Consider the following 24,941-nt stretch of genomic DNA (forward strand, 5'->3'; position numbering starts at 1 on the left):
TCCAAAGCACAAAGAACGCACATTATCTATTCTAGTATGTAACATTAATCATTTGCTAAGCATTTTATTTTATGTATACATTATCATCACTTGTTGGAAAATTTTGGCAAAAGAACATATCAATAGCAACCCAAATCAATGAGCATATGCAATATTTCAAAGATACCACCACCTACAATGTGGTGTATTGGGCATTCTTCAAATCCTTTTAACAGAAAATGAAGCATTGGAAAAGAACATTAAATGATATCGTTTTCCTTTAAGATAAAGACTACACTAATGATGCAAGCAATCGAGCCTTCATGGATCTTGAAACTTCCATATGCAGATAGTGATGAGCTGATAGATTCATATGCTACAACACTATTAAAACTACCAAAGGACCTCATGAGGAGCACACGATTATACATCTTATTACTTGATCTTATATATATACAACATAGATGTACACTCTAGTGAGATGAGAAAATCAACTAATAATTGAAGCAATAAACAAATATCTGTGGCCTCCTCCGCTATCTTGGGCAGCATAATTGAAACATTTTTGAAGCAACTCACCCCATCTATTGAGTAAAAAAGGGAGAAAGGAGCAAAGGTAGAGGAAAACATGAGGAAACAATCATTGGAAGAAGTCGATCCAACCCTATTTGAAAACAAAAAGAAAGACTACCACAATAGTAGGCAAAGGGTTTAAAACAAAGGCTAGTTACACTGGCACGACGCCAAGACACTAAGACAAGGATCCAAGAAGAGATTAGTGTGGTCACAAAATGAGCTTATGTAGTATTGATACAAGAAGAAGATAATGCTCAAGAGAGTAAAGTAAAAATTTCTAAAAATCTCCATGAAGCAAAATAGCAGGAAGCTCCATATCAATGGTAAGAGCACCCACATCTCCTAGAAGGTCAAGAGCTTCCACCTCTACATCACCCATATAGGTCAGAAAAGATTTTCTAACTTAGAAAAATCCTAAGTTGTCAGATTCTACGAAAAATCCCACGGGTCCTGGTTCGGTTCGCAACAAATACTGGTCCGTTACAAATTCTCCCCAAATTCTGTCAAGGTTCGATTTTGGCCCAAGAAATTCTCTCAGAGGAACCTTGGCCGAATTTTGAAATATTTTGGACGAATTTCAGTGCCAGCGACAGAAACCAGGACGAATCTGGGTGAAAAAGACATTTTTTTTAACTTTTTTAAAGTTTATTTTTTGCCTAATTTAGTCTATTTGACCCTCAAACCCTAAATTAGACCACTAAAAAGGTCAAATAGGTAAAACCTATCTCATTTGTTCAGTGATGGCTGATTGTTAATGTTGACATTATTATTTTTGAACATAAACATTGATATGGTGGTGTATATTGGCATTTTGCTATGTTATTTGCCATTTGGACTAAAAGTCTACAACATTAATATATATGGTGGTGTATTTTGCTATTTATTTGCTGCTGCATATATGTATATATTTTTATTTTTTTATTTCTATATGTTTTTGTGCGGACAAACCCAAAGCGAACCCGAACCCACCCCCCCCAAAAAAAGGAACGAATTTGCTAACCCGAATCTCGAACCAAAATCCGAACCGGCAACTTAGGAAAAATCTATAATCCCTCGAGTTTCGGGAATGGGGACAGCAGGGGATGGCAAGACACATTTCTAGTATGGGGGTACTTTTTGGCCATCTTTTAGGGGACGATGAGAAATGGCTATTAAAAAATGGGAATTTTTTTTTAAAATTCGAGAAATTTCAACTATTCATATCATAACACAAATAAAATCATTCATCATAGAAATTATAGAAGCTTAATACATAACATTAGACTTGAGTTGACATTTCACATGAAAATTGACATGTGTTTCATTGGAATACAATGTTCTTAGGATCTACATGAAGTAACTTTATTGAAAGGGATATATAAACTTAAAACCATATTCAATAGAAAATTATCCAATCTAATCATATTACAATTACCAATAATATGCTTGTTCAGAGTTACTGGAATATTACTAGGACATGTAATCTCAAAGAAGGGAAATTGCATATTCATATTCAAAATTGCATGAGTATGCTAGATTTGCACCGACATCCATCCGGCCTTTTATTTCCATGTTGCTAGGCCCTTCTCGCAGGGTTGGGTTTTCTTCGTGTCAAGAACTTTGGGAAGCGTAAGGTTTTGTGGTTGGCCAAAAAAAATCCTCATTTATGTTCTTATGTTTGATTTGCAAAGGACCATTGAGGCTTAATGGTGACTGAAGACTTCATTATTTGTATTTCATTATATATGTATCATTGATGAAAAATTTTATTGAATTTGTATTTCATACTTGTTTAGATGAGTTTGCATGGCATGACAACCAAGATGTAGCATTGTACTTACATATATGTGCTTATACTTGCATCTACCACAATTACATGGGAAATGTAATTATATCATTAATATTTATATGAAAATCATTTCATTTTACAAATTGTACAAAATTGAGTATTTACTGATTGTGGAAATTGTTTGGAAATTGGGAGACACTTACAAACCCATGCAGAAAAATGCACTTCAATATGGAATTTACTCATAAGAATCGATTCATACTTTGATAAAAATCATGCAAACAATGAAGAGGTCCAGTGAGAAACCACCCCACAATTGGCTACAGTTCCAAAACATATGCACTAAATATGAAGGTACAATGAAGATTATAGAATAGACAATATGTATTATATACAATATGCCCTATGGGCCACTCAAAAATATATAGAACTCAACCAACATATGCTAACCAACTAAAAATCAGTCTAATTGTAGAAACTATACAGTACAGTTTATCCCATTTGTTTATACCCAACTATGCATATGATTTCAGCCACAACTCTAGCTATGACTTCAACAACCTTTGCAAACCCAAAAATTTCATTTTTATATACACATAGTGACACTAGATCTTTCGACAAGTGTAGAAACTAGATGGTCTCTTCTATGCCTCTTCAAAATGTAAATTTCCCTATGTGATGAAGGGACTTGGTGTTACAACATGATCCACTCTTCTTATTGTGTTTTTACCTTTCCATGGATCAGCCTTCTAGAATTTGTTTTTCTATTGCTATATCATTAGACTCTTTCAAAAGACCCTTAGACTCCGGGATCATTCGCTGCAGCGCCCCTCGCACCCTCAATCTTGCCAGCTCATTACCTCCTTCTTCTCCAGGCTTCCTCCCACGCGCGGTGCCAAAAGACAATCGAATACCTCTCCCAATCGCTCTAGATAGGTGAAGCCCCGTAGAGTGGTCACACCTCCAGTCAGACTCGGATTACCCAATGGCATTGTCCTACAGCTTACCCCTCGGTATTGAGGTTTTTCTCCACTGCTCCGGCTTCCTAGGGTTTGCTTGGTTGGCTTGTTGGCCTCGGCTCATTTTGTTGTTTTGTTCTTTGTGGACACCATTTGGTGTCCCTGCTGGTGACGGCCCTCCTCTTTTGTAACCTCCAGTCCCTTTGACCCGTTTGTGGTCACTTGCTGGACATTAATAATTTTATCTTATCTATACATACTAATAACCTTTGTTGTTGCTCTTGCACGGTTTTCTTCGCAAAATATCCATGTTTATGAAACACAAAGCATCTAAAAGGCACATTTTCATAACTCAATAGTTTGTTCCCATTTACTCGCACTTGTTTCCAATACTAATCTGTTAGATAGGTGTTTGTTAGGATATAGGCTTACAAACATGCATGCATATTTGAGGACTCGTAGATTTCTTATGAACTCTAAAGCTAACACATACTCTCATGGTATCTTCAATCTTCTTCAAAGCATTTTCATTCCAATATATTCTCAGATGCAACCTTACCCAAACTGGAACAATGTGGCAGATATGATCAATTTTAGGTCAGCAACCAGTATTTAAGTAGTGCACATGATTTTTTAACAATCCATGACATATTCACTGTCTAATTTTCTTGATAAAATTGTCATGTTTTATCCGCTCAGATTTCAAAAGTTTTGAGCTCTACTAGACTAATATCAATAAAGTTTTACATTCAAGGAAAGTCCCCTGAATCTGAATTGTCGGGCTCATTCTTTCAAAATCCCGAATTGGTATTCCTCATCCATTGAGAATGAAATCTTTGGAAGAGTGTTCATCTTCAGGTAACTGTTCTTCTACAAGATATTGGACAAATCCATGTAGTTCTAGTAAACTGGTCACATCTCACTCATTACATTTGAATTATAAAGCATTGTAGTCATCTATTGCAACTAATCACTTGCCATAAGGATTTTCTATTGTTTGTAGGTTTCCAGTGTCTATAAAATTAAAAGAGTAAGTTAAGCTCCTGTCAGTTGCACTCATTCATAACAATTTACCTTTTAATTCAGTTTTGTTTGCATCATCCGGAACATGCTGCGAATTCTCCATTGAAGAAGCTCCAACCTGTTACAGAAAAGAATATAAATAAAGCTCAACAAAAGTTTACAAATGATAACCAACATATAATATAAAAAATATACTACAACAAATAACAGCAAAGTATACTACCTCATTGTTTGGGAGGAGACTTTTAGGAACAAACAAAGATGCTTTGTGCTCTTTAAGGGATTGTAACGTGTCAATCAGCATTTCTGTTGTTCTGAATGAATGCTTTACATTATACACACGTGATGGAAACAACTGGTAGTGAGGAAATGCAATAATTGATGGTGTCCAGAACCCCTTATTGCTAGAACCAAAATATTTGCCAAGTAAATCCATTTCTGACTCAGACAAATCATCACCCTCTGGATCTATAGATGCAGCATCCCCTCTTACCTTCCTCCCCCGATGAACAAACTTTTCAATTGACATCTCAACAAACTGCACCTCTGGTTGATAACTATGTGGAACCTACAACAACATTCCATATGTATTTTATTTAATGAAATTGTTTCAAGTGCTTTCCAACTCCCTAAATGACCATTTCTCAAAAACGTTAAATTACCAATAAGAAAATCTTAAACATCTTTGCCTCCAGGATAGACAATTACATATTGACTTAGACATCGCTTAATCAAAGAAATAAATAAATGTTAAGACTGCACTAGAAATACCATACGCGGGCTGGAATGGAAATTGAAGCTATTGATGCCTCCATTGTGCATGTGCTTTCCTAATGCCTTGCCTTTAGCTTGCTTTTGCAAATAGCCCTGCAATTCTGATCCTTCACTAGCTAGAATGAGTAGAAAGTTGTGTCAAAGAAACCTCATATAAGCATATCAAGCATCACTAAATATTTTGAAAAGCAGTGATCCTTAAAATTTAATATACAAAATTAAAACTGAACTTTAAAAATATCCGAAACAGTCACTAATTTATGTTAAGAAAGGATATCAACTCGGCCATCACGTTTCCTTCCTGTTCTTCCCATGCGTTGGATCATCCTTAACGGTGAAACATTTGCATCAAAACATATTACAAGATCAACTTCCATTATATCCAAACCCTCTTCACCAATAGATGTTGCAACAATGGTGTTGTATCCACCTGCACGAAATTTCTGAAAAAACAAATAAATGTATATAATCAGTAACTGTAATGCTGAGCACATGACATTTAAACTGCAAACTTGTTTCATGACTCTACCTGCAAAACCTCTTGTTGAACTTTCTGACTCTGACCTTTGGAAGCTTTTCCTGACAAAGTGCAAATTGTGCTTTTTGAAATGTGCAAACAGCTCCGAAGAGAATTATGTATAAACTATGTAGTTATGCATTAATCCCTAATTGTTAAAAATATATAAAAATATAATTTATTAGAAGAAGAACAAAAGCTATTGACAAAAATATATATTAAAAGTTATCGCAAGCACACCGGAGCTTTGGCCAATAAATTCCATGGCTTTTACTGCATGCCCAAGAGTTGCCAGACAACCCATAATATCCCTGTAACTCGTCAAATATTGCATTCTCTTAGAATTTATATCACATTCGATAAATAGTTAATTTGTATAAAAGAAATAATCCAAAATAACAGAATTTAAACACTAAAGATACCAAAAGAAGAGAACGGATTTAAAAGTATATGGATTTCCAAAGTTAATTACAATAAGAAAATTTAGAGAATTGATAATACCAAGAATGCAGTTGGATCAGTGAAAAATTAACTACCATTAATATATATTTTACAAGAGCCCATGCATCAGACTCCCTAAGGTGGAAAATAAATGTGATAAAACTCAACGAACAAATAAGTTAATGGCAAATATGCACTTTTGAGAATAAAATTAATATTATTTCTGTATCTGTTAGGAAAATGTAACACATTTAAAACAACTAACTTTGAGGTAGCACATCAAAACAGGCTGAAAAACATATGAAACAAGCCAATATTAACAAGCTGCAGAGTTAATATCTTTTTCTGGATCTTTATCCAAAATAAGGTGTTGACTTTGGACAACCTCCAAAAGCGTGGATTTGTTTTTCCTAACAAGTGTTCTCTTTGTTGCAGGGAAGAAGAGTCAGCTTGCCATATTCTCCACCAGTGTACTTTCAGCCAGGAAATTTGGAAAATTATTTTTAGTAGGTGGAAGCTGAACTGGATTTTTCCGAACTCTCTAGGGGAGTCCTGGCAGCAATGATATTGTCCTAACCCCAACCCTAAGATTGTGGAGCTTTGGAAACTTACTTTCCCTAATGTTATCTGGAACATCTGGAAGAAGCGCAATAATAAGATTTTTAGGGATAAAATTGCTAATCTTGAAGTTGTGGTGGATAAAATATACAGAAGTATATTTGAATGTCTCAATGGTACCGATCATGGTCTAGCAGCTAAAGAAGACTTTAATGATAGGTGGAACCTTTCTACAACCAAATCTAGTAAGGAGAAGGGTAGGGAAGGTCTAGTGTGGTGTTTTCCTCTTCAGGGATGGATAAAGGCCAACTTTGATGGGGCGTCGAAGGGGAATCGAGGTAAAGCTGGTTATGGGGGCATAGTCAGGAATTTTGCTGGAAGTTGCCTAGTGGCGGTTGCTGGCCCTCTGGGTAGTCAAACCAATCATTATGTTGAAGCTCCAGTTGCTTTGAACACTTTGATTATTGCTAAGAACATAAATCATGACAACTTATGGCTAGAGGGAGACTCACTAAATATTATCAAGTGCTTGAAGGGGGAAACCGAGCCATCGTGGTCTATTGAAAACATAATTCTGAAAGCAAGAGAAATTATTGCTAGTTTTAAAGTTATCATAATTGAACATGCCTTTAGGGAAAAAAATTTGGTTGCGGATGGCTTGGCAAACCTAGGCGTTAACTCCGAAGCTCAAACCATTTGGCACGGGGAAGATAATATTAATCTTAGTATTAAAGATCTTCTAAGAAAGGATAGATTCACGGGGAAAGAAGGATCGCATAATCATGATAGTTGAAATAAGTAATTTATGCATTTATAGAAAGGTGATGATTACATGGCAAAGTGGCAGAATTGCAATCAAAGATATTAACACTCCGCACACTTTGTGGGTTATCATTTTCAAAATTTCGAGAGACAACGGGAAGAAAGCTTTGAGCTCGCAGAAAAACAGAGGTGACATTCTGAAACTGAATATGGGAGGGGATCTCAGAAGGGAGGAACCAGACAACATTTCCAGATGGAAAGAAATGCCAAAAGTTTGGAAGAAGCTGGAAAAAGGGTCCCTGACAAATTTTATGGAGAAGCTGGTTGGTTACGATAAAGGTAGGGTCAATCTCGCAGTTTCCAAAATAACTGGAAATTGGAGTAACGGGCCTTTTAAAATCTATGGTGTGAGGTTCAATTTGGACGCGGGCCTCATTGCGACTATAATAGGTATGCCCCACTCAGGGCTCAATTTCTTTAGAGATCTTAAAGTTTCCAATAATGCGGTTAAACTCTTCCCGCGTAAGGAAAAGGAGAGGGCTAAAATTGGTAAAGCCACAGGGGGTTATTATGATGCCTCTAACATCAAGAAAATTTGGGGTTGGGTGTTGAATGCGATCATGGAATACATAACTGTTGAGGGGCGTTTTACTAGGGCCCATACATACCACTTTGTGCTATTAAACCACTTCAGGCATGAAAAAAGGGTTTCCCTGCCCTACTATCTTTTCAGGTCTTTGTCAAGGTCCCTCAACAAACACAGCAAGAACCCCTCGAACTCGGTGCTTCACTGTGGCCTCATTCAGCTCATTTATGAGCATTGCAAAATCCTTGCCATTCAGGAAAACAAGAGGTTGTCGGCTTCTCCAAGGAAAGGCAAGAGAAAACTGGAGGAAGGCGGACCTAGCCAGGAAGAGTCAATTCAGAGCAAAAAAAGCAAGAGTGCCATTGGGATGAAAACCCAAGATGACAAGAATGACACAGTAAACTAGAAAAGAGGGCAGTGAAATGGAAACGGACGAGTCGAGAGGTGAGGAAAGTTGGAAAGATGAGGACGTGGGGGCAGAGGAAGATGAAGCTAAGGACGTGTCCGACCAAGATAGTCCAATTCACAGTGCTAGCTTAGGCAATGACAATAGCCAGCCTATGGTGGAGAAGGATGATAAGGTTAATGAAGAAAAAGAAATTGATTCTGGGATGGAGAAGAATAAGGAACCTGAGAAGGAAACGGCTAAGGATAATCTGGGTAAGGATAAGGAGCATGTTGGAGAAGGGTTATTCCTGGATAACCTCAAAAACCTTACCGAGGCTAGATTGGGGTTGGATAGATGGACTTATGAAGTAGTGAAGAATTTGGAAAAAAATGGGAAGTAGATGGATGAGAAAAGGAAGGAAGACGACAAGACCCAAAAGCAATGGAAGCAGGACATGGAGGAAAAAGCCAAAAAGATGGCAGCTCAGATTGACTATCTGGAAGAAGGTAAAGAGGCAATGAAAAACCTATTGGGAATGATCCCGAATATCTTGTCTGTTGTTACAAAGAACCTAGAGGATATTTCTAAGATCCTTGAAAGTTCCAGCTCTCCCAAACCGTTGGTGGACCTCGACATTGATGATGATATCGAGACTGGGAGTGGGGAGGCTATGCCTGGTGGAGCAGCTAAGAGAACTAGGGCGAGTGTGAAGAAAGCAGTTGCGGCATCTACTAAAGAAATCCCTAGTCTTAGGGATAATATCAAAGATTTGCATGGGATTAGCAGCAACTTGGCTAATGCCCTGAAAAACATAAACTAGTTCCTTTTTTGTGCTTTGTCTGGTCTGGCTAGTTCTCGCTGGTTTTTTGGGGCTTTTTAGCTGGTCTTTTCTAGTTGTTTTGCTGGTTATTCTCATGTTAGTTCCTTTCGGTCTCTTAAATGCTTTTATCTCGTAAGGCTCTATTGTAAAGGGTTTCGAGGCCCCTTCAAAACCTGTTTTTACCTTAATCAAAAACAAGCTGCAAAGTACTCTCTACGAATTCTACCAACTCCATCTCAAGCTTCTCACTTTAATTTATAAAAACAATAATAAGTGGAAAACTTTTTAAAAGTCCAGATACCAAAACTAACAAAACATGCAGAAATTGTTCTTCTCCATTTTAAGTCAGTCAAATAATTTAATCAAGGTACAAATACATCAAGAATTTGTCTCCCATCACAATTTCTCAATCATGAGATTATTTAAAGACCAACAAGCAAACAATTTAGGCAGTCCAAAAGATGAAAAAAATGGACACAATGAAAAATAAACATGTTAGGGGAGTTATTAAGGAAACTCTCAAACAAACACAATGCAATGTTGTAGATTGCTCCATTCATCAGAAAAAATTGGTCCCTAGAAGCAAATTCTACACTAAAAGATCCTTGATGGATCTCTTTTGCTGATCTGCTGTAATTTTTATTATTTTAAATTGATTTTTCCCGTTTATTAATATTTTCTTTCAGAAATAGACAGAAATTGCAGAAGGGTTGGATTATTTTTGTGTTTTGATGATTTTTCAACAAGTAATAAATGAAGTACAAGTACATGAACAAAGTACTGAAAATGAAGTTCATATATAGCCAAAACAAATTCGATTCAAGGCAGATTTCTGAATATAAAATCAAATACTTGACCAGATGAAGATTTCCAATAATTTCAGGAAGATTACAATCAGGAATGAACCCAACCTGGATGATGAAAGAGTAATATAACCAGGAATGAAGCTGCGGCAAGATTCCAGCCCTCCAAGTGCTGCACGTGGGAAGGAAAGTGGCTGCCAGGTACAGCCGTACGGCTGCCAAGTACACCCAACTGGATAGAAACCCCCAAACCCCACGCTAAACTCTGTCAGAATCACTGAAATCTCCAGAAAGTGTGTCGTACAATCTCCAAGATGCTAATAACTGCAAGCAAATCCAAACCACTGTATTGGGGGCTACGTCCCAAACAGGCAAGGCATTGGGGTTGCCGTCCCAGATGCTGAAAAGCTCTTCCAGAGCCAAAATCTCAAATTCAAAATGTAAAATGTGTAGAAGATACTTGATAATTAGGTTACCATCTCCTTATAACTCCTTCCCTCTAGCTCGAACCCTAAAAGTGTATGAAAAGTGTGCTTAGGCGTCTTATTTCTCATTTTTAGTTGCCAAGTATAGAGAAAACGCCACTTTTTTAATATAAAAGAATTCCGTTCATCAAAAGGGTCCCTGTCAAATGAGAAACATTTAGAAAAGTTCAAGACCTTTCCAACGAGCTATAACACATGGGCATATGCATCCAGATGAAGCCAAAAACCCCTTATTACTCCAAAATGGCTATAAACATAGCCTTATTTAATTAATTAAACGCTAACTTAGGAAATATTTAAATATATTAAAAATATAACCCAAATAGCTGCAGAAGGCTCAAATGACTTCGAAAGTCTGAAACGGAACCTGTCACCTGTCTGTGACTGATGTCGGAAATCATAGATCAACTGGCAGTCTCATCCCTAAAATCTAGGGATGCTCCTAGAAACTAGGAAACATACCCAAATCTCCTGAAACTGAAACCAAGGAATGGTCTCATGGAACCCCAACCCTGGACGCTGTCACAACCTCCTAAAAAGTAGGAACTGCCTCCTAAAATGTAGGAACTGCCTCCTAAACTCAAGGAACTGCTCCAAACTGGTCTACTACTGCCAAAAACACCAAATCCAAACACTGAATATCTTGACTGAGTCTCTATCCACCATTGCCAACCTACAAGACTCCATAATAGGCTAACTCACATGTCTCTGCTAGACAGAGCTAAAGAGGGGACATTACATACACACAGCCCTTTCCCTCAAATAAACTTCTTCAAAAGGGATTTAATCAGCCCACGAATATTACTTTCAAAAAAGAGGAGACCAAGAACAAGTTATCAAGCACACCACACTTGGAATGATATGCTTGATTCAAAGTGAATGAAGCAAACTGTAATGTCCCCTTTTTCGAATGATATGGTTTATGATTGGATTAGCCTATTATTGACCCTCGTAGGCTAAGACTGACAGTTAGAGGGTTCCAGTTGGCAATGCAAGAGGCTTATTCCCATTCTGGAGGTCAGAAATGTTCAGGACTGCTCTTCATTTGGTTCAAATTGGACTTCGTTTGGGCTCAGTTTCATATACTTACTATTTATAGTAAGTCAGGAGGAGGCGATCGAGAGGGACCTTTTCTATTTTTAGTAAGTCAGTGGGTTGGACAGAGGACAAAATGGTCAATGCCCCGGTGCAAACAGAATGAAGAAATATTGATTAATCATGGAGTTATGCTTATTTGATTATTAATAAAGTGATAACTTTATTAATAAATTTTATTATGAGGCCATTTAATGTGATATTATAAATTATTATTATTTCATAAAGAAAGGGTCATACTCATCATTAAAATGGGGCCATGTTTTAATAAATTATTGAGCACCTAGCCAAGGAGGAAATTAAATGACATAAAGTGCAAATATAAAATTATATTATTAAAGATTTATTAGAAGATTTTAGATGGCTGACTTCATAAGGAGGAATTAAAAGTAAAGGAGGATTTATCCCACATTGAGCATGGAGATTGATTTGGACTTTGAGGAGTCTTTATAAACAAACCTTGTCTTCCTTCAAGAGGATGTTATGAGATTATTTCATTGAAGCTATTTCTCCATTGTTGCTGGAAATCAGTGACTGGATTGTTCTAAGGACGAAAAACCCTTTGATTTCTTGTTGTTGGCGGAAACCCAAGCACCATTGTGAGGTGGTTTCACTCAGAAATCACTATGGAGTTTATTGCAGATTCTTAATTGATGCTTTTAGCATAATGGCAGCTAGGGTCTGCACACAAATTCATATTATCAGCTGCATATTTTTCCTAAAATGTTACAGCAGGGTTTGAGAGCAAATTAAAAGGGAAAAACATTGCAGATTGAAGAACTCTTTACCAGCAAGCGCACCATCAAGTATTTTCAACAGCAAACTGCCATTACTTTCTAGGTTTCTCATTATATATTAACATCATTTAGTTTGGCACATTGTACTTGGCCTTGGCATTCGAAAATAAGGAGTTACAAGGTTGCTCAATAATTGTTTGATGAAATGTCTTTGTTGTAGTTATTCATTTCAGCTTATATTGAATCACTAGTATGCATGCCAAGTGTTTGTCTAAATGCCTATTGGCTGTAAGTGACTATTTGCATAGAGTTTTACGTCATGACAAAGTGTCGTTGTTGTACCTTCATTTCGGAATTGAATAAATGCTTGCCAAGTGTTTGTATCAATGTCTAGTTGTTGTAGGAGCATTTTGGCTAACTTACGATGCATGCTATATGTTTGACAAAATGTCAACTAACTGAATATGATATTATTATGCATTCTTAGTTGGTAAATCTATTTTTAGATTCATCGCATTGCATTCATATGATCAAACAGCCAAAACCCAAAGAAAACTGCATAAGATGCAGAATTAGGCTAGCTGTCCAAACTGCATAACACGCAAGTTATTCAGTCTGAAAAACAGGAACAGCAGGCTATCAGACATCGTTTTCTCACAAATCAATTAAAGCAAATACTCATTCCTGAATGAAAAATATGCAATACAACATCAAAAAACAACAAAAAGTAAATGAATAAGAATCTTTTTCCATATTCCAAGAATACAAGTGTGAAAGGATTTCCTCACTTGACACTCTCTCTGAAATTTGTGAATATGATAACCCTTGAGTTTCCAGCATCTTTTGAATCTGTTTCAGAAGTAAACAAATCATTTCCCTCAGACTGCAAATATATTGTCACGTGAAAAGCAATAATGTCATATACATTGGCACTGTACACATGCAAAGACTAAAACATGAAATCATTACATTTAATAAACCAGCTCCTCTCAACTGCACAACTAATGCATAAAGCATTTATTAATAGCAAAAGTATTGTCAAAAAGATAAATCTTATTTGACTAATAACGATTACACAATTTGCAATTAATGAGATAAAAAATAATATTTTGGTAATCGACAAAGATGTCGAATTTGTATGTGGTGGGTAGGCTATATTAAGCTGAACAATACTAGAAGAGCCAAAGATAGTCACACTGATGAAATGTCCCTTTTCTATAGCCTTTCCAGTATCTTCAAACACTCCAACTTTCTTGGAGAATGACAATCTTTTCAACATAGAATTCCAACAATGGCAGTGAGTTTTAGAAATCAAGGCAAGTTTCATGGTTTTTTCTTAATGCAATTCACACATTCTAGGAGCATTCCACGCTTCTTGGAAAAGTTTGCTATTTTAGGAAGCACCAATTTAATATTTTTTGTAATTTTGGCTAGATGAGTAGAAAATAATTTAATAATTAAAGTTAATTGTTAAGTTGTCGAAAAAGTAAAAATTAAACGACAACTTATGTTGATTATTTAAATGGAATCTAAAGTTACTTTTTGGAGAGGAAATTAAGAGGACAAAAATAATACTATCTTATTATTCCAAAAACTGCTTATAAAAGGGGATTTGGAGGAAAGAAAGTTCATTCTTGGCATTTGAAATTTTATTGAAACCCCAGTTGTGGAGTTGAACAAATTTCTACCACCCCAGGGCAAAGACCCTCAAGTGAAGATTGGTTTCAAGAGTGAAACATCTTCTGTATCAGCTAATATCTCACAAATCATTGTATGTTTGAATATTTGCTTCAGCAACTTTTATGATAAATGTTTGTCAAAATTTCTATACATTATTCCATGTTTTCAAATTGTTTATGAAAATGTCTATGATCATACGTGAAGATTGCAGCTGATCTACATTGCAGAAACTCAGAAATAATGTTATTTGTTGTTCTACCAATTTTTTAATGAAATGTCTGAGAGCCAAAAAAATGATTTGAATGTTTAAATCACACATCAGCTCAGTCATCTCTATTCAAGCAAATCAACAATCTTATTAGCAGCAGTTTGAGGCATTCCAAGTCAAAACAATAATCCACTCTATTATATATTAATTCCAAATTTGTATTGGCAACTCCAGTTTTAATACCATTGGGAACTCTGTAAATTTATCCAAAAATTAATGGGATCAGCCTTTCAATGTTACTTTTGAAACTTGAGTGATCATTCAAGTGTGAAATTGCAATGATCCACCCCTGGATCTTTAATGCAAGTCTGATTTTTTTTGTTTGGAAATTTTCTGCTTTTCTGATTTTTTTTGTTGTGTGTAGTTTTTCTTTTTCTTTTTTTGAGTTTTTTGCTTGGTTTTGACTAAGAAGAAATGCAATACAAAATAAAGAATACTGAAAGGAATATTAGAGTAATCAATTCTTTTAGTCAGTTACCTTTTTAGCAGTGTTCCACCGGTGTTGGGAACGGGGGGACGCGGGAAAGGGTTTTCGAGACGGGGGGACCAAGGGCCTAAGTTTGGGGATGGCGGGGGGATGGCGGTGGGGGGGTGGCGGGGTGGTGGTGCTGATATAGTTATACATATACATATAGTACTTGAAAAACTAGTTTTGAAAAGATGTATGACAGTAGAATAGTATAAGAATTACATTTCAAAAGAAACTATAGGAAATTTGAAATACTAAATCTAAATACCAAGATTTTTTCAATGCTAATTGCTCAATAAAATTTGACAAATGAAATTGTCAAATTGGAGATTTCTATTATATAGAAAAAGGAAAATATAAATATCTGATGCCATTGCAAAGTCTATAATAATAAAGATGAATACATGATTCATCATTACAATGAGTAGCCAAATACAAATACTAATAGCAATAGCATTACAAAAGAGAGTAGAGTCAAAGACAAAATGACAAAACTCACTTTTTTTTTAAATTTTAATTTTAAACATTGCATATACGTCGGGGTGACGGGAGACGTCTGGGCATCTCCCCGTCCCTCAAGAGACATTTGGGTCTCCCAAGGAGACGTCTCCCCATCTCCGGCGGCGCTTGGGTGGCAGTGGCGGGGGACATCGTGTCCTCGTCCCCCCGTCCCCGTCTCCGAGACGCGGCCAAAAAGGCGGGGGGGGGGGGGGAGGGCCGCGTTCCCGTGGAACACTGCATTTTAGCTTCATGTTGAGGCTTTAGATTAACAGTTTGTTCATTTTAGAACACTATCTTGTAATTCCTTTATATACGGTTGTATATCTACAATTAATAGATCCGATTATTGAATATCATTCAATTATTTTTCATGGTATCAGACGGTGTCGATGGGATTCTTTAGGATGTGGCGAATTTTTTAAGAAAAATTCAAGCCTCCCTACCTGGAAATAATTTTCCAAAATTTTTTTTGTTCGATTTTTTTATGAAAAAATTTCGAGGTTTATTTTGGCACGACTTTTCTGGCCGGCTACAAACTTTCTTTCATGGAGTGTTTTCATGGCTCCCGGTCTTTGCATCGTGGGTTTTCTAAAAAAAATTATGGGCGCCCAAGATTTCCACGCATTTTTGTGACCTTCCTGCGTTTTTTCTGACAGCGATTTTATGTATTTCCGTGCAACTAGGGCTCATGTTTCTCTGCGACGGGAGTTCGTTTTTGGATCACGATTTTTTGGCAGAAGTGTCCAACCCATGTTGGCATTTTCCAAGTCTTGTCTATTATTTCCAGCGTTGCATTTTTCCTAGTCTCTCAACTCTGCAAATTGCGATTTTTATCTTCGTTTTGTTTGGCCACGCAGTTTTCGCGACTCTACGCACATATTTCACAGATCGTTTGGATACTCGCCTTCCCCACAGTCTATTTGCGTGCAACCAGTATTTTCGCGAGGGTATTTGTCTTCTGCGACCTATGCAATGTGGGTGCTTTTCTCTGCTATTCGTGTTTTTGGGTCCTCCGCACATTTTTTGCGCGTTAGGGTTTTTTGGTGACACTTAAAAATCTCAGACGGATTTGTTTTTTTTAATTTTTTCTCAAAAAAGAAATCATGCTATTTCCAGACTTGCGGATTCTGCTCTAATTTTCATGGTCTTTTAATAAAAAAATTTCTTTAAAAAAAAATTATTTGTTTGGGTTTTTATAAAAAAAATTCTCCATAAAAAATAATTATTTTTCAAGTTTTATAATTTTTGTCCCTTAAAAAGAATTATGTCTAGGTTTTTATGATATTTCCCAAAATAAATTATTTCTGGGTTTTTATAATTTTTCCTCAAAAATTATTTATGGGTTTTCTGGTTTATTGCCCCAAAAAACATGGGAGGGTTTTCACGATTTTTTCCTGAAAAATTGTTTGAGGGTTTTCACGATTTTTTTCTAAAAAATTGTTCGTTGGTTATTTCGATTTTTCCTCAAAAATCATTTGTAATTCACGAAGTTCGTGTGGGATTTTGGTTATCTGGGTTTTACCCTTTTTTTTCCACAGAAACAATGATTTATAAATCCAGTTTTCAGGGCTTGATAGTTTTTTACACAAAAATCGTGCTTTGTTGCAGTCAAGTTTGGGTCGCACATGGAGCTGCTAGGGCGAACATCTGCAACCATGGTATCTTGCAATCAGTTTTCGAGTTGCCGGAGCAAACAGTGCTAAGTACTCTTCTACAAAAAAAATTGTGGTTTTTGTTGAAGTCATGTTTGTTGCTCTTTGGAGGGTTTGCTGATTTTTCCTCAAAATCGTGGTTTCAGACTTCTATAATTTGCATGTGACAGTTTTATAATTCACATGTGAGGGTTACATCAGTTGGGCAGAATCAACTATTCTTGGTCATTAACACTTTGCAGATCCTGGGAGGGACTCCACAGCAGTGTTCTTGTGTTTGTGATCAAAAAACCTGCAGTGTCTTTTATCGGGTACTTAGTTGATACAATGACCATTAAGGGAGAGTATTAGAATAATTAATTCTTTTAGTTAGTTACCACTTTAGTGGTTCTATTAATGGTCATTTAGTTAGTCATTTAGCTTTTTAGTTCGTCATCTTAGTTATCAACTTATTTAGCTTTTAATTCGTTTAGTCTTTTAAGTGCAACTATTGCAATGCATAGTTTGCTTTTTAGTGTTTAGCTTTTTAGCTTTATTTAGTGCTTTAAACATTTTAGCTTCATGTTCAAGCTTTAGATTAACGATTCGTTCTTTTTAGAACACCGTCTTGTAATTCCTTTATATACGGTTGTATATTCGTAATTAATAAATCCGATTATTGAATATCATTCAATTATTTTTCAAGGAAATGGTACAACAAATAAACACACACAATACATAATTTTTTATGAGCCTTTATTGAGTGATTTGCTGGTTACATACCCCTGATCAGCATGTATAGGTCTGATACAAGATCTGGAACAGCAAACTTGCCTTGATGAGTTAGATATTTCACCCAAGAACGTTGTCCATGTGTCTGATCCGCATTATCAGGCTCATATAAGGTTTGATTAGCTCCATTAAAGGTCTGAAACCCCAAGTCCCAACTAGGGATTGGCTGCAAATGTTCCCAAGAAGGTATAGATGTAGGGACCAATATATGGTGGCAATTGGCTCAAATCTGCAAATTACTTCTTCAAACTTGCCCTTCACCCTTACTAATCTCTGATTCTTTCACCAATAAATCTGAAAATAGAATAATAACCTGTGAGAATACCCTTGGATGGTCTTCCACACCTGTAGTCTCTCAATCCTTTGAGAGTTTTCGTTCTCAAAATCTGATTTTCTACTAAAACCCTTGCTCTAGAGCTCCAAATCCAAGTAGCTGATGTAAAAAAAATTCATGAATGCCAAAATGGGCCCCCCAAAAGTCACCTTGTTGACATTAACCCTAATTGAACTCTTTTAGGGTTGCAAGATTTTAATTTATTAAATTTTAAATTGCCTCCTAAGACTGATCGAACTTTCCCATGAGGCCCTTATTAATCATTAAATTGTTTTTAAAAAAACATCTTATATCTCCTACGACCGTACCCCTCATGGTGGCCCCTATTATTCGTTACTTTATTAAATTTATGAGTGACTTTATTTAATAAAGCAACTTATTAATTTAATTAAAATATTAAAGTCATTACTTTAATATTTCATTGTCTATTCTGAAATCATCACATGTCCTCTCCAACTACAAACGGATACTGCAACTAGTCCCAGGGTGATGTCTAGAGATGTCTGGATGAAGCAAGCCAGCTGCCAATCTCCTCCCTAAAAATACGGGACTTCCTAAAAAATAGGGGACTACCTCTGATCATCTGAAAAATGCTCATAAGGCCTTCTGCTACGCTCCACAAGATCCGAGTGGTCGACAAGTTAACTGCCAATCCCCTCCTAAAAAATAGTAGACTAGCCTTGAGCTCCTGAAATGCCTCCCAAAACTCCCCAAAGGATCACAAGACCCCTGAATGGGCTCCCTACCCCACATATTAGCCTACAAGAACATTGTTGATAGGCTAACCTTGCTAAAAAAATTGACACAAAGGAAGGCGCAAAAATGGGGACATTACAAAAATGGATTCCCAATGGGGTTAAAAACTATTTGTGCTTGTTGGTATTCCGAACAGGGCACAACTCAATGGAGAATCATATTGTGAGTGTATAATGGAATGTAAAAGATTGTGAGCATAAGTGGCACTTGGATATGTTGACAAAATCTGCTATCATTTACCATTCTTTGTAATCAAAGAAATTATTAGTAACTGTAAACTAGCAGATGCCAATTCATGGAGGTTAAATAATTCATTGTTTTGTTGTTGGCTGTCCTCCAAGGGAACTTTGTACGACTCAAAACACCTATTTTTGCAACAATTTATTTTGATAACAGCAATATGCAAGCCTGGAACATATTTAACGAGCCGCCCAAGAAGGCTTAAAGAAAACCAAGCTTGTATTGAATGGGTGCATAAGATCAGAAGGACTTAAATTTAGATATAGTTATTTTAGCACCTTCAAATATGTGCAATCGATTTCACACTTCCAATGGTTAGTGATGCAATTGTCATATTGTATGTTGTGTCATTGTAAGCAATGCAATTTTGTCAAACACTTGTAAAATGCACCCAACAAATTACTTATTCCAGGATGACCAAAACATTATAAGGGGTCATTTCATGGAGGTCATTGTGAACATTCAAATTTTAAATACAGATTTTCATGGTGCAGCCACTTATTGTAAGAAGTGATATCATTAAAGGTCATTTCCATATATAAATGTTGTTGCTCTACTTACTTCAATAGGTCAATTTGCACATTTGATGCCTTATCCTCATCCATCCAACCCATCCACAAAATATTAAGTGAGTTGGATTGCTGATTTTGTCTAAAACAATTTTGTACGAGGGTTTGAACTTTTATCGCTACTTATACTAGTATTTTGTAAGTGCCATATTGTCACAATATCAATAATATCATTTGGTTAAGAAAGTGTTTCATAGTTTTCAAATTCAGCTGGGAATGTTTCAATGTTCTTGGTGAGCTCAATTCTCAATTTCAGTGGGTTTTGACAGCAATTTCTATTTATAGTAAGTGTCTGCATGGCCTCAATCTTTCTAGCTTTTTTTGGGTTTGTTCTCTTTGATCCTCAAAGAACAATACTATTTATAATAAGCAGTTGCATTGCACCAACTTTGATCCTTGAAGAACACTGCTATTTATAGTATGAGCTCATGTCGGCATCAATTATCATCTGCCAGCTTCAATTGGTTCCAGCATGTTTGATTCTTTTTTTTTTTTTTTTTGATCGGTAAAAGGCCGAAGCCAAAATTTTATTAATATTAAAAATAATTTTTACAGTATAACCCCACTCGCTGCGGGCGCTGGTAGGAAAGAGTGTGGTCGAGAAAACCTCCAGCCTTGCCCGGGACAAAAGTCCTATACCTGATATAGAAATATACGTGGGCATTCCCACGACTCGAGCTTTGTCGAGATTTCATAAATACATAGGTCCGTGGGCATACCCACTACCGAAAAAATTAACAATTAACAATTTACAAATTATAATGACAATGATAGTTACAATTTTGATCATATTTTGAGATATCATTCTGCGGTCCTATAACTTCAAAGGGAGCTTATACTTGGTGCCGAGTTGAGTCCTTCCTCCTGAAATGCATAACACTTTCCTTGACAACCAATGGTCAACTTATCAACTTTAAGAATAAATTTACCTTAGGCAGTGAGACCTTGTTCCGAGAGTACCTCATTAGAAATCATGGTTAGGAATTTAGAGCATAAATAATCATCCTAAACAGACCATAAAGGAGTGGGATACATACTGGTAAGATAAAAATACAAAAATACATGTAATCTTATTTATAAACATTAGTGACATCTACCTAATCTTACTAAATAAATAAATTAAAACTACAAGTAATAATCTAGATATCATTATGCAGTTAATCGTTAGTAGAGGACCTAATGAAAGAGAACCAGAAATAACCATTAAAACATCAAGCCGCCCAAATCTACATCATGACTACAAATAATGAACCTAGATTAATTCTAGCATTAACAACTTATAGTACTATTAAGGTCCTTAGGAGAACAGTCAGTCATATGGAGAGACCTCTATATAGGTATAGACTGGTGACTCTAGAAAGATCTAGTAAGCTCCATCGATAGCTGGAAGAGTTAAGAAGGCGGTACACATGTAGGGGTGAGCACGATCAAGGGAACGAGTGTCGAGTAATTATATGCCACAAGCAAATGCATATATTAATGATGGCAAATCCAACTAATAGTTCAGCACCGCAATCATTCTCTAAAAGGGAAAGCGGAGTAAGCAAAATCCCCTAATGCTAACAACATCTCAAAAGGAGGATACAATCAATATTGAAACTATAAGTTATCAAGACTAGGTATAAAAATATAGGAGAAAACCAAAATTAAATTATTCCAAAATGGATATACCATTTGCTCCTAAATTAGCTAGATTGTCTGCGTCAGAATTGCCCTCCCGATAGGTGTGTTTTACAAGAATCTCAGGGAAGGACTCAAGAATGTGATTAATTTCTTCAATTTTAGAATTTAGTATCCAATTTGGTGTCTTTTTAGTTCTGATGGCATTAATGATAATTTGAGAATCTCCTTCAATAATTAATTTTGGAAAATTGAGTCTTTTGCAGATTTTAAGGCCTTCGAGTGCCGCCAGGCATTCTGCCATGTTATTTGTAGTGGGTTTGATGGGTTGAGAGAATTTAGAGATAATTTCTCCCATCCAGTTCCTGATAATCCCACCAATACCTGCAACCCCAGGGTTGCCTCTGGAGGCCCCATCAAAATTTAGCTTGACCCAACCTTTCTCCGGTGGGATCCAGGTGCAATTAGACCTATTTGATTTTGATTTGTTACCTCCTTTACCAAAAAGTTTCGGTACGATCAATGAGGGCCATTTTAGTCTGATCTTGTTGTCCCAAGTTCTGAAAGAGTCTTCGTAGCACGTAGTGTCTCGCAGTTTGCTATTGATCTTTTCTGATATTGAAGCTTGGATTTTATTAGTGATGCTATTCCAATCTAATTTATGGTTTGTAAAGATTCTTCTGTTACGTTCCTTCCAGACTTCCCAAACTAGGATGGAGGGGGATATAATCCATATGTCCTTATATAGGTTGTCTTTGTACAGAGCTGGCCAGGTTTTGAGGTGGCCCAACAGGTCCGCAGGTAGAGCAGACTTCCAATCGAGGGACTGTTGCAGCCAATTCCAGCACTTCTGGGTGAAGGGGCAGCTTAACAGGAGATGATTCACATCCTCTTCCTGGTTTTCACATAAGGGGCACCTAGAAGGCCCCTCGAAGCCTAGTTTACGAATCCTATCAGCGGTTAAGATTCTGTCCTGCAAAGCTGCCCAAAGAAACATCCCAGCCTTGGGAAGGCAGGCTTTGTTCCAACAGAGATTAAGGGGAATGTCTAAATGATCCATATGATTCTCGCGAATTATGGTCTTATATCCATCCTTAACTGAGTATTCCCCATTATTGGATCCGGCCCATATAAGGGAATCCGAACGATTTTTGGTAGTGATGCTTCTATCCTTTATAATATTGAATAATTTCTGACTTTGTAGATCTGAAGGAAGACCTCTTGAGTTTAATACATCATCTTCATTTATTTTAATATAGTCTTTAAGGTAAATCCCAAATCTATCTTTACAAGTTTCTATGAAATTGGGCGAGAAACCTTCCTTGAGTAGCGAGGGGAAACCTGCCCAGGAGTCCTCCCAAAACAAAGCTCGGTCCCCAAGACCCACATCCCAAGTGAGGTACTTGCTGATTATGCCAATAGAGTCCTTAATGAAATTCCAGACACACAATCCTTTAACATGGGATTGGGCCCTAAAGATATTAATGGGATCGGCCTGTGGGATATACTTGTGTAGCAAAATAGAAGCCCATTTAGTGTTAGGCTCCTTGAAGAGTCGCCAAACTAGCTTGGCACCTAGGGCACGGTTTTGCCACAGTAAATTCTTAATCCCTAGCCCACCCATAGAAACAGGTTTACAAAGGTTATCCCACTTAATTAAGGCAAGTTTCTTTTCCTCAGATGAGCCTTGCCAATAAAATTCTCTCAACATCCTATCTAAGTCGTGCTTGATAGTAGTAGGTAGCGGGAGAATAGACATTTGATAAGTTGGTATGGCAGATAAAACTGATTTAATCATTATGGTTCTTCCTGGCTTAGTGAGCCACTTACCTTTCCAAGAACTCTTCTTATCTTGGACCTTTGCTAGTACTTGTTTCCAAAGTTTGGAAGATTGTAGACCTTTATCTAACTCGATACCAAGATATTTACAAGGGAAACTGCCTGGTTTAAAACCAAAGATATCACAGATTTTCTTTTCCAAATAAGGCAAGGTATTAATATAGAAGATCTCTGATTTTTGAGAGTTGACTTGTTGACCAGAGGCCTTCATATAAAGGTTAAGGACATCTTTGAAGGCCTTCGCCTCTTGACAGTTGGCGGATCCAGGGAGGATTGTATCATCCGCGAATTGTTGGTGTGTAATGTACGGAATGTTATCTGCAGCTTTTAAACCTGTAATCTTACCTTCTGATTGTTTCCTTGTGATAGTTCTCCCTAGGGCTTCCGCCATGATAACATATAGAAAGGGCGACAATGGGTCACCTTGTCTGATGCCTTGCGATATACCAAAAAAACCTTCTGGAGTACCATTAACGAGGACCGAGATCTTAGGGGTAGAGATACATTTGAAGATGAGATTGATCCATTGCTTGGAAAATCCAAAGGCTTCCAGGCATTTGCAAAGAAATCTCCAGTCCACCTTGTCATATGCCTTTTGAATATCAATTTTAATAAACATACTTGGTTCCTTGGTCGCTTGTGCGGTATGGACTAATTCTTGGGCATGTTTGATTCTTTGTTCACTATACCTCGACGAGTTTTTGTAAGGTGATAGAAATTATTTTAATATTTGCACTCGAGTGTTTCAAAAGTGACTTTAAGTGTCAGACATGCTTTAAAAGTAAAATAAATCACTTGTTGTAGCTATAAGGTTTATTAAATAAATAAAGTTATTTTATAATGGAGTTTCTAGAAAATTCCCAAAAAGACTTGTAACTAAGGAGTTTGAGAGCTCATTTGGTATGTTGAGATTTATTATTTCTCTCTGAAAACACTTGTAATTCTGGAGATTGGACTTGGTTTATCTCAGCCTTCCGAAGGACGAAAAACCCTTTTGGAGAAGAATGGCTTCGATGGTGAAAGATCTACCTTGACTAATGTTTTGACGGAGTCACTAAAATTTTGTAGCTGGATTTGATAGTGCAACAATTCCGCCCTAACTAATTTGCTGGAGACATCATTCAAGTCTTTCACAATGCATTCAAGGTTGAGCTATCAAACTCATGTTGTCTCTACAATGACGAATTTGCAGGAAATCGGGATAAATTGCTACATTTTTTTAATCTGGATTTCAGGAGGCTTTGGGCATCTACATTTGCTACATCATCTTGGTGTCTTATTGTGCTTGGCAAGGGATCCTCTATCATGGCATGAAGCTAATATTCTCTCTTGACATGAGAGATTATGACATTAAGGTCTCACCATTTTCTTCCATCTTTGGCATGGAAGCTCAAAACTTTGGACGTCACTGCAAATTTTTTCAGCATTATTGATGATTAAATATACTCAGAAGCATTCTCAGATTAATGTTGACTTATACTTTGCTGGCCACAAGGGTTTGGGAAGTTATAACTCAGATTTGGGCGGTGCTATATCAGACCTCTGAAGGAATATAATACTCTCTATTGCTAGTGCTTTTTGGATGCCATTAGAAGATATTTCTGGGTGTTGTTATATCAGTCATATCTCTGCACTTAAAATGAGACCTGGGCAGATTTAGAGGAGGTTTTTGAGCTTTGGCACTTGCTTTTGAATATCTCTTCTATATATCCGTTAGTTGAAAATTTAGTACACCTGGGAAGATGTGCAAATTTGTGGTTTCAGCCACAGTGTGTGAGTATAAAACTCTCCTAATTTAGGGAAGGCTCCCCCTTTTCTAATACTTAATTAAAACTGACTTAATCTAATATGGGTAGGACTAACTAACTAACTATAACTTATTCAAATTACATTTCTATTGCTAACTAACTTGTAATTTGTTTATAATTACAATTTACAAAGTTGCTAGTGAAAATTCACTTGTAATCATGA

General features: G+C 36.6%; 1 protein-coding gene across 1 annotated transcript in view; it reads right to left on the reverse strand.

Annotated features, from left to right (window-relative positions):
- Positions 1–832: 832 nt before the first annotated feature.
- The window catches only part of LOC131061966 (DEAD-box ATP-dependent RNA helicase FANCM), a 116,530-nt gene continuing 92,421 nt past the window's right edge, over positions 833–24,941 (reverse strand). Inside the window, exons 14-21 of the mRNA XM_057995800.2 lie at positions 13,060–13,120; positions 5,837–5,907; positions 5,609–5,658; positions 5,357–5,522; positions 5,077–5,204; positions 4,529–4,873; positions 4,357–4,423; positions 833–921 (exon numbers count right to left, since the gene is read on the reverse strand). Of these exons, the coding sequence (XP_057851783.1) occupies positions 833–921; positions 4,357–4,423; positions 4,529–4,873; positions 5,077–5,204; positions 5,357–5,522; positions 5,609–5,658; positions 5,837–5,907; positions 13,060–13,120 (977 nt within the window). The remainder of the gene's footprint in view (positions 922–4,356; positions 4,424–4,528; positions 4,874–5,076; positions 5,205–5,356; positions 5,523–5,608; positions 5,659–5,836; positions 5,908–13,059; positions 13,121–24,941) is intronic.

Source organism: Cryptomeria japonica, chromosome 2 (assembly GCF_030272615.1).
Source record: "Cryptomeria japonica chromosome 2, Sugi_1.0, whole genome shotgun sequence".
Taxonomy (NCBI): Eukaryota; Viridiplantae; Streptophyta; class Pinopsida; order Cupressales; family Cupressaceae; genus Cryptomeria; species Cryptomeria japonica.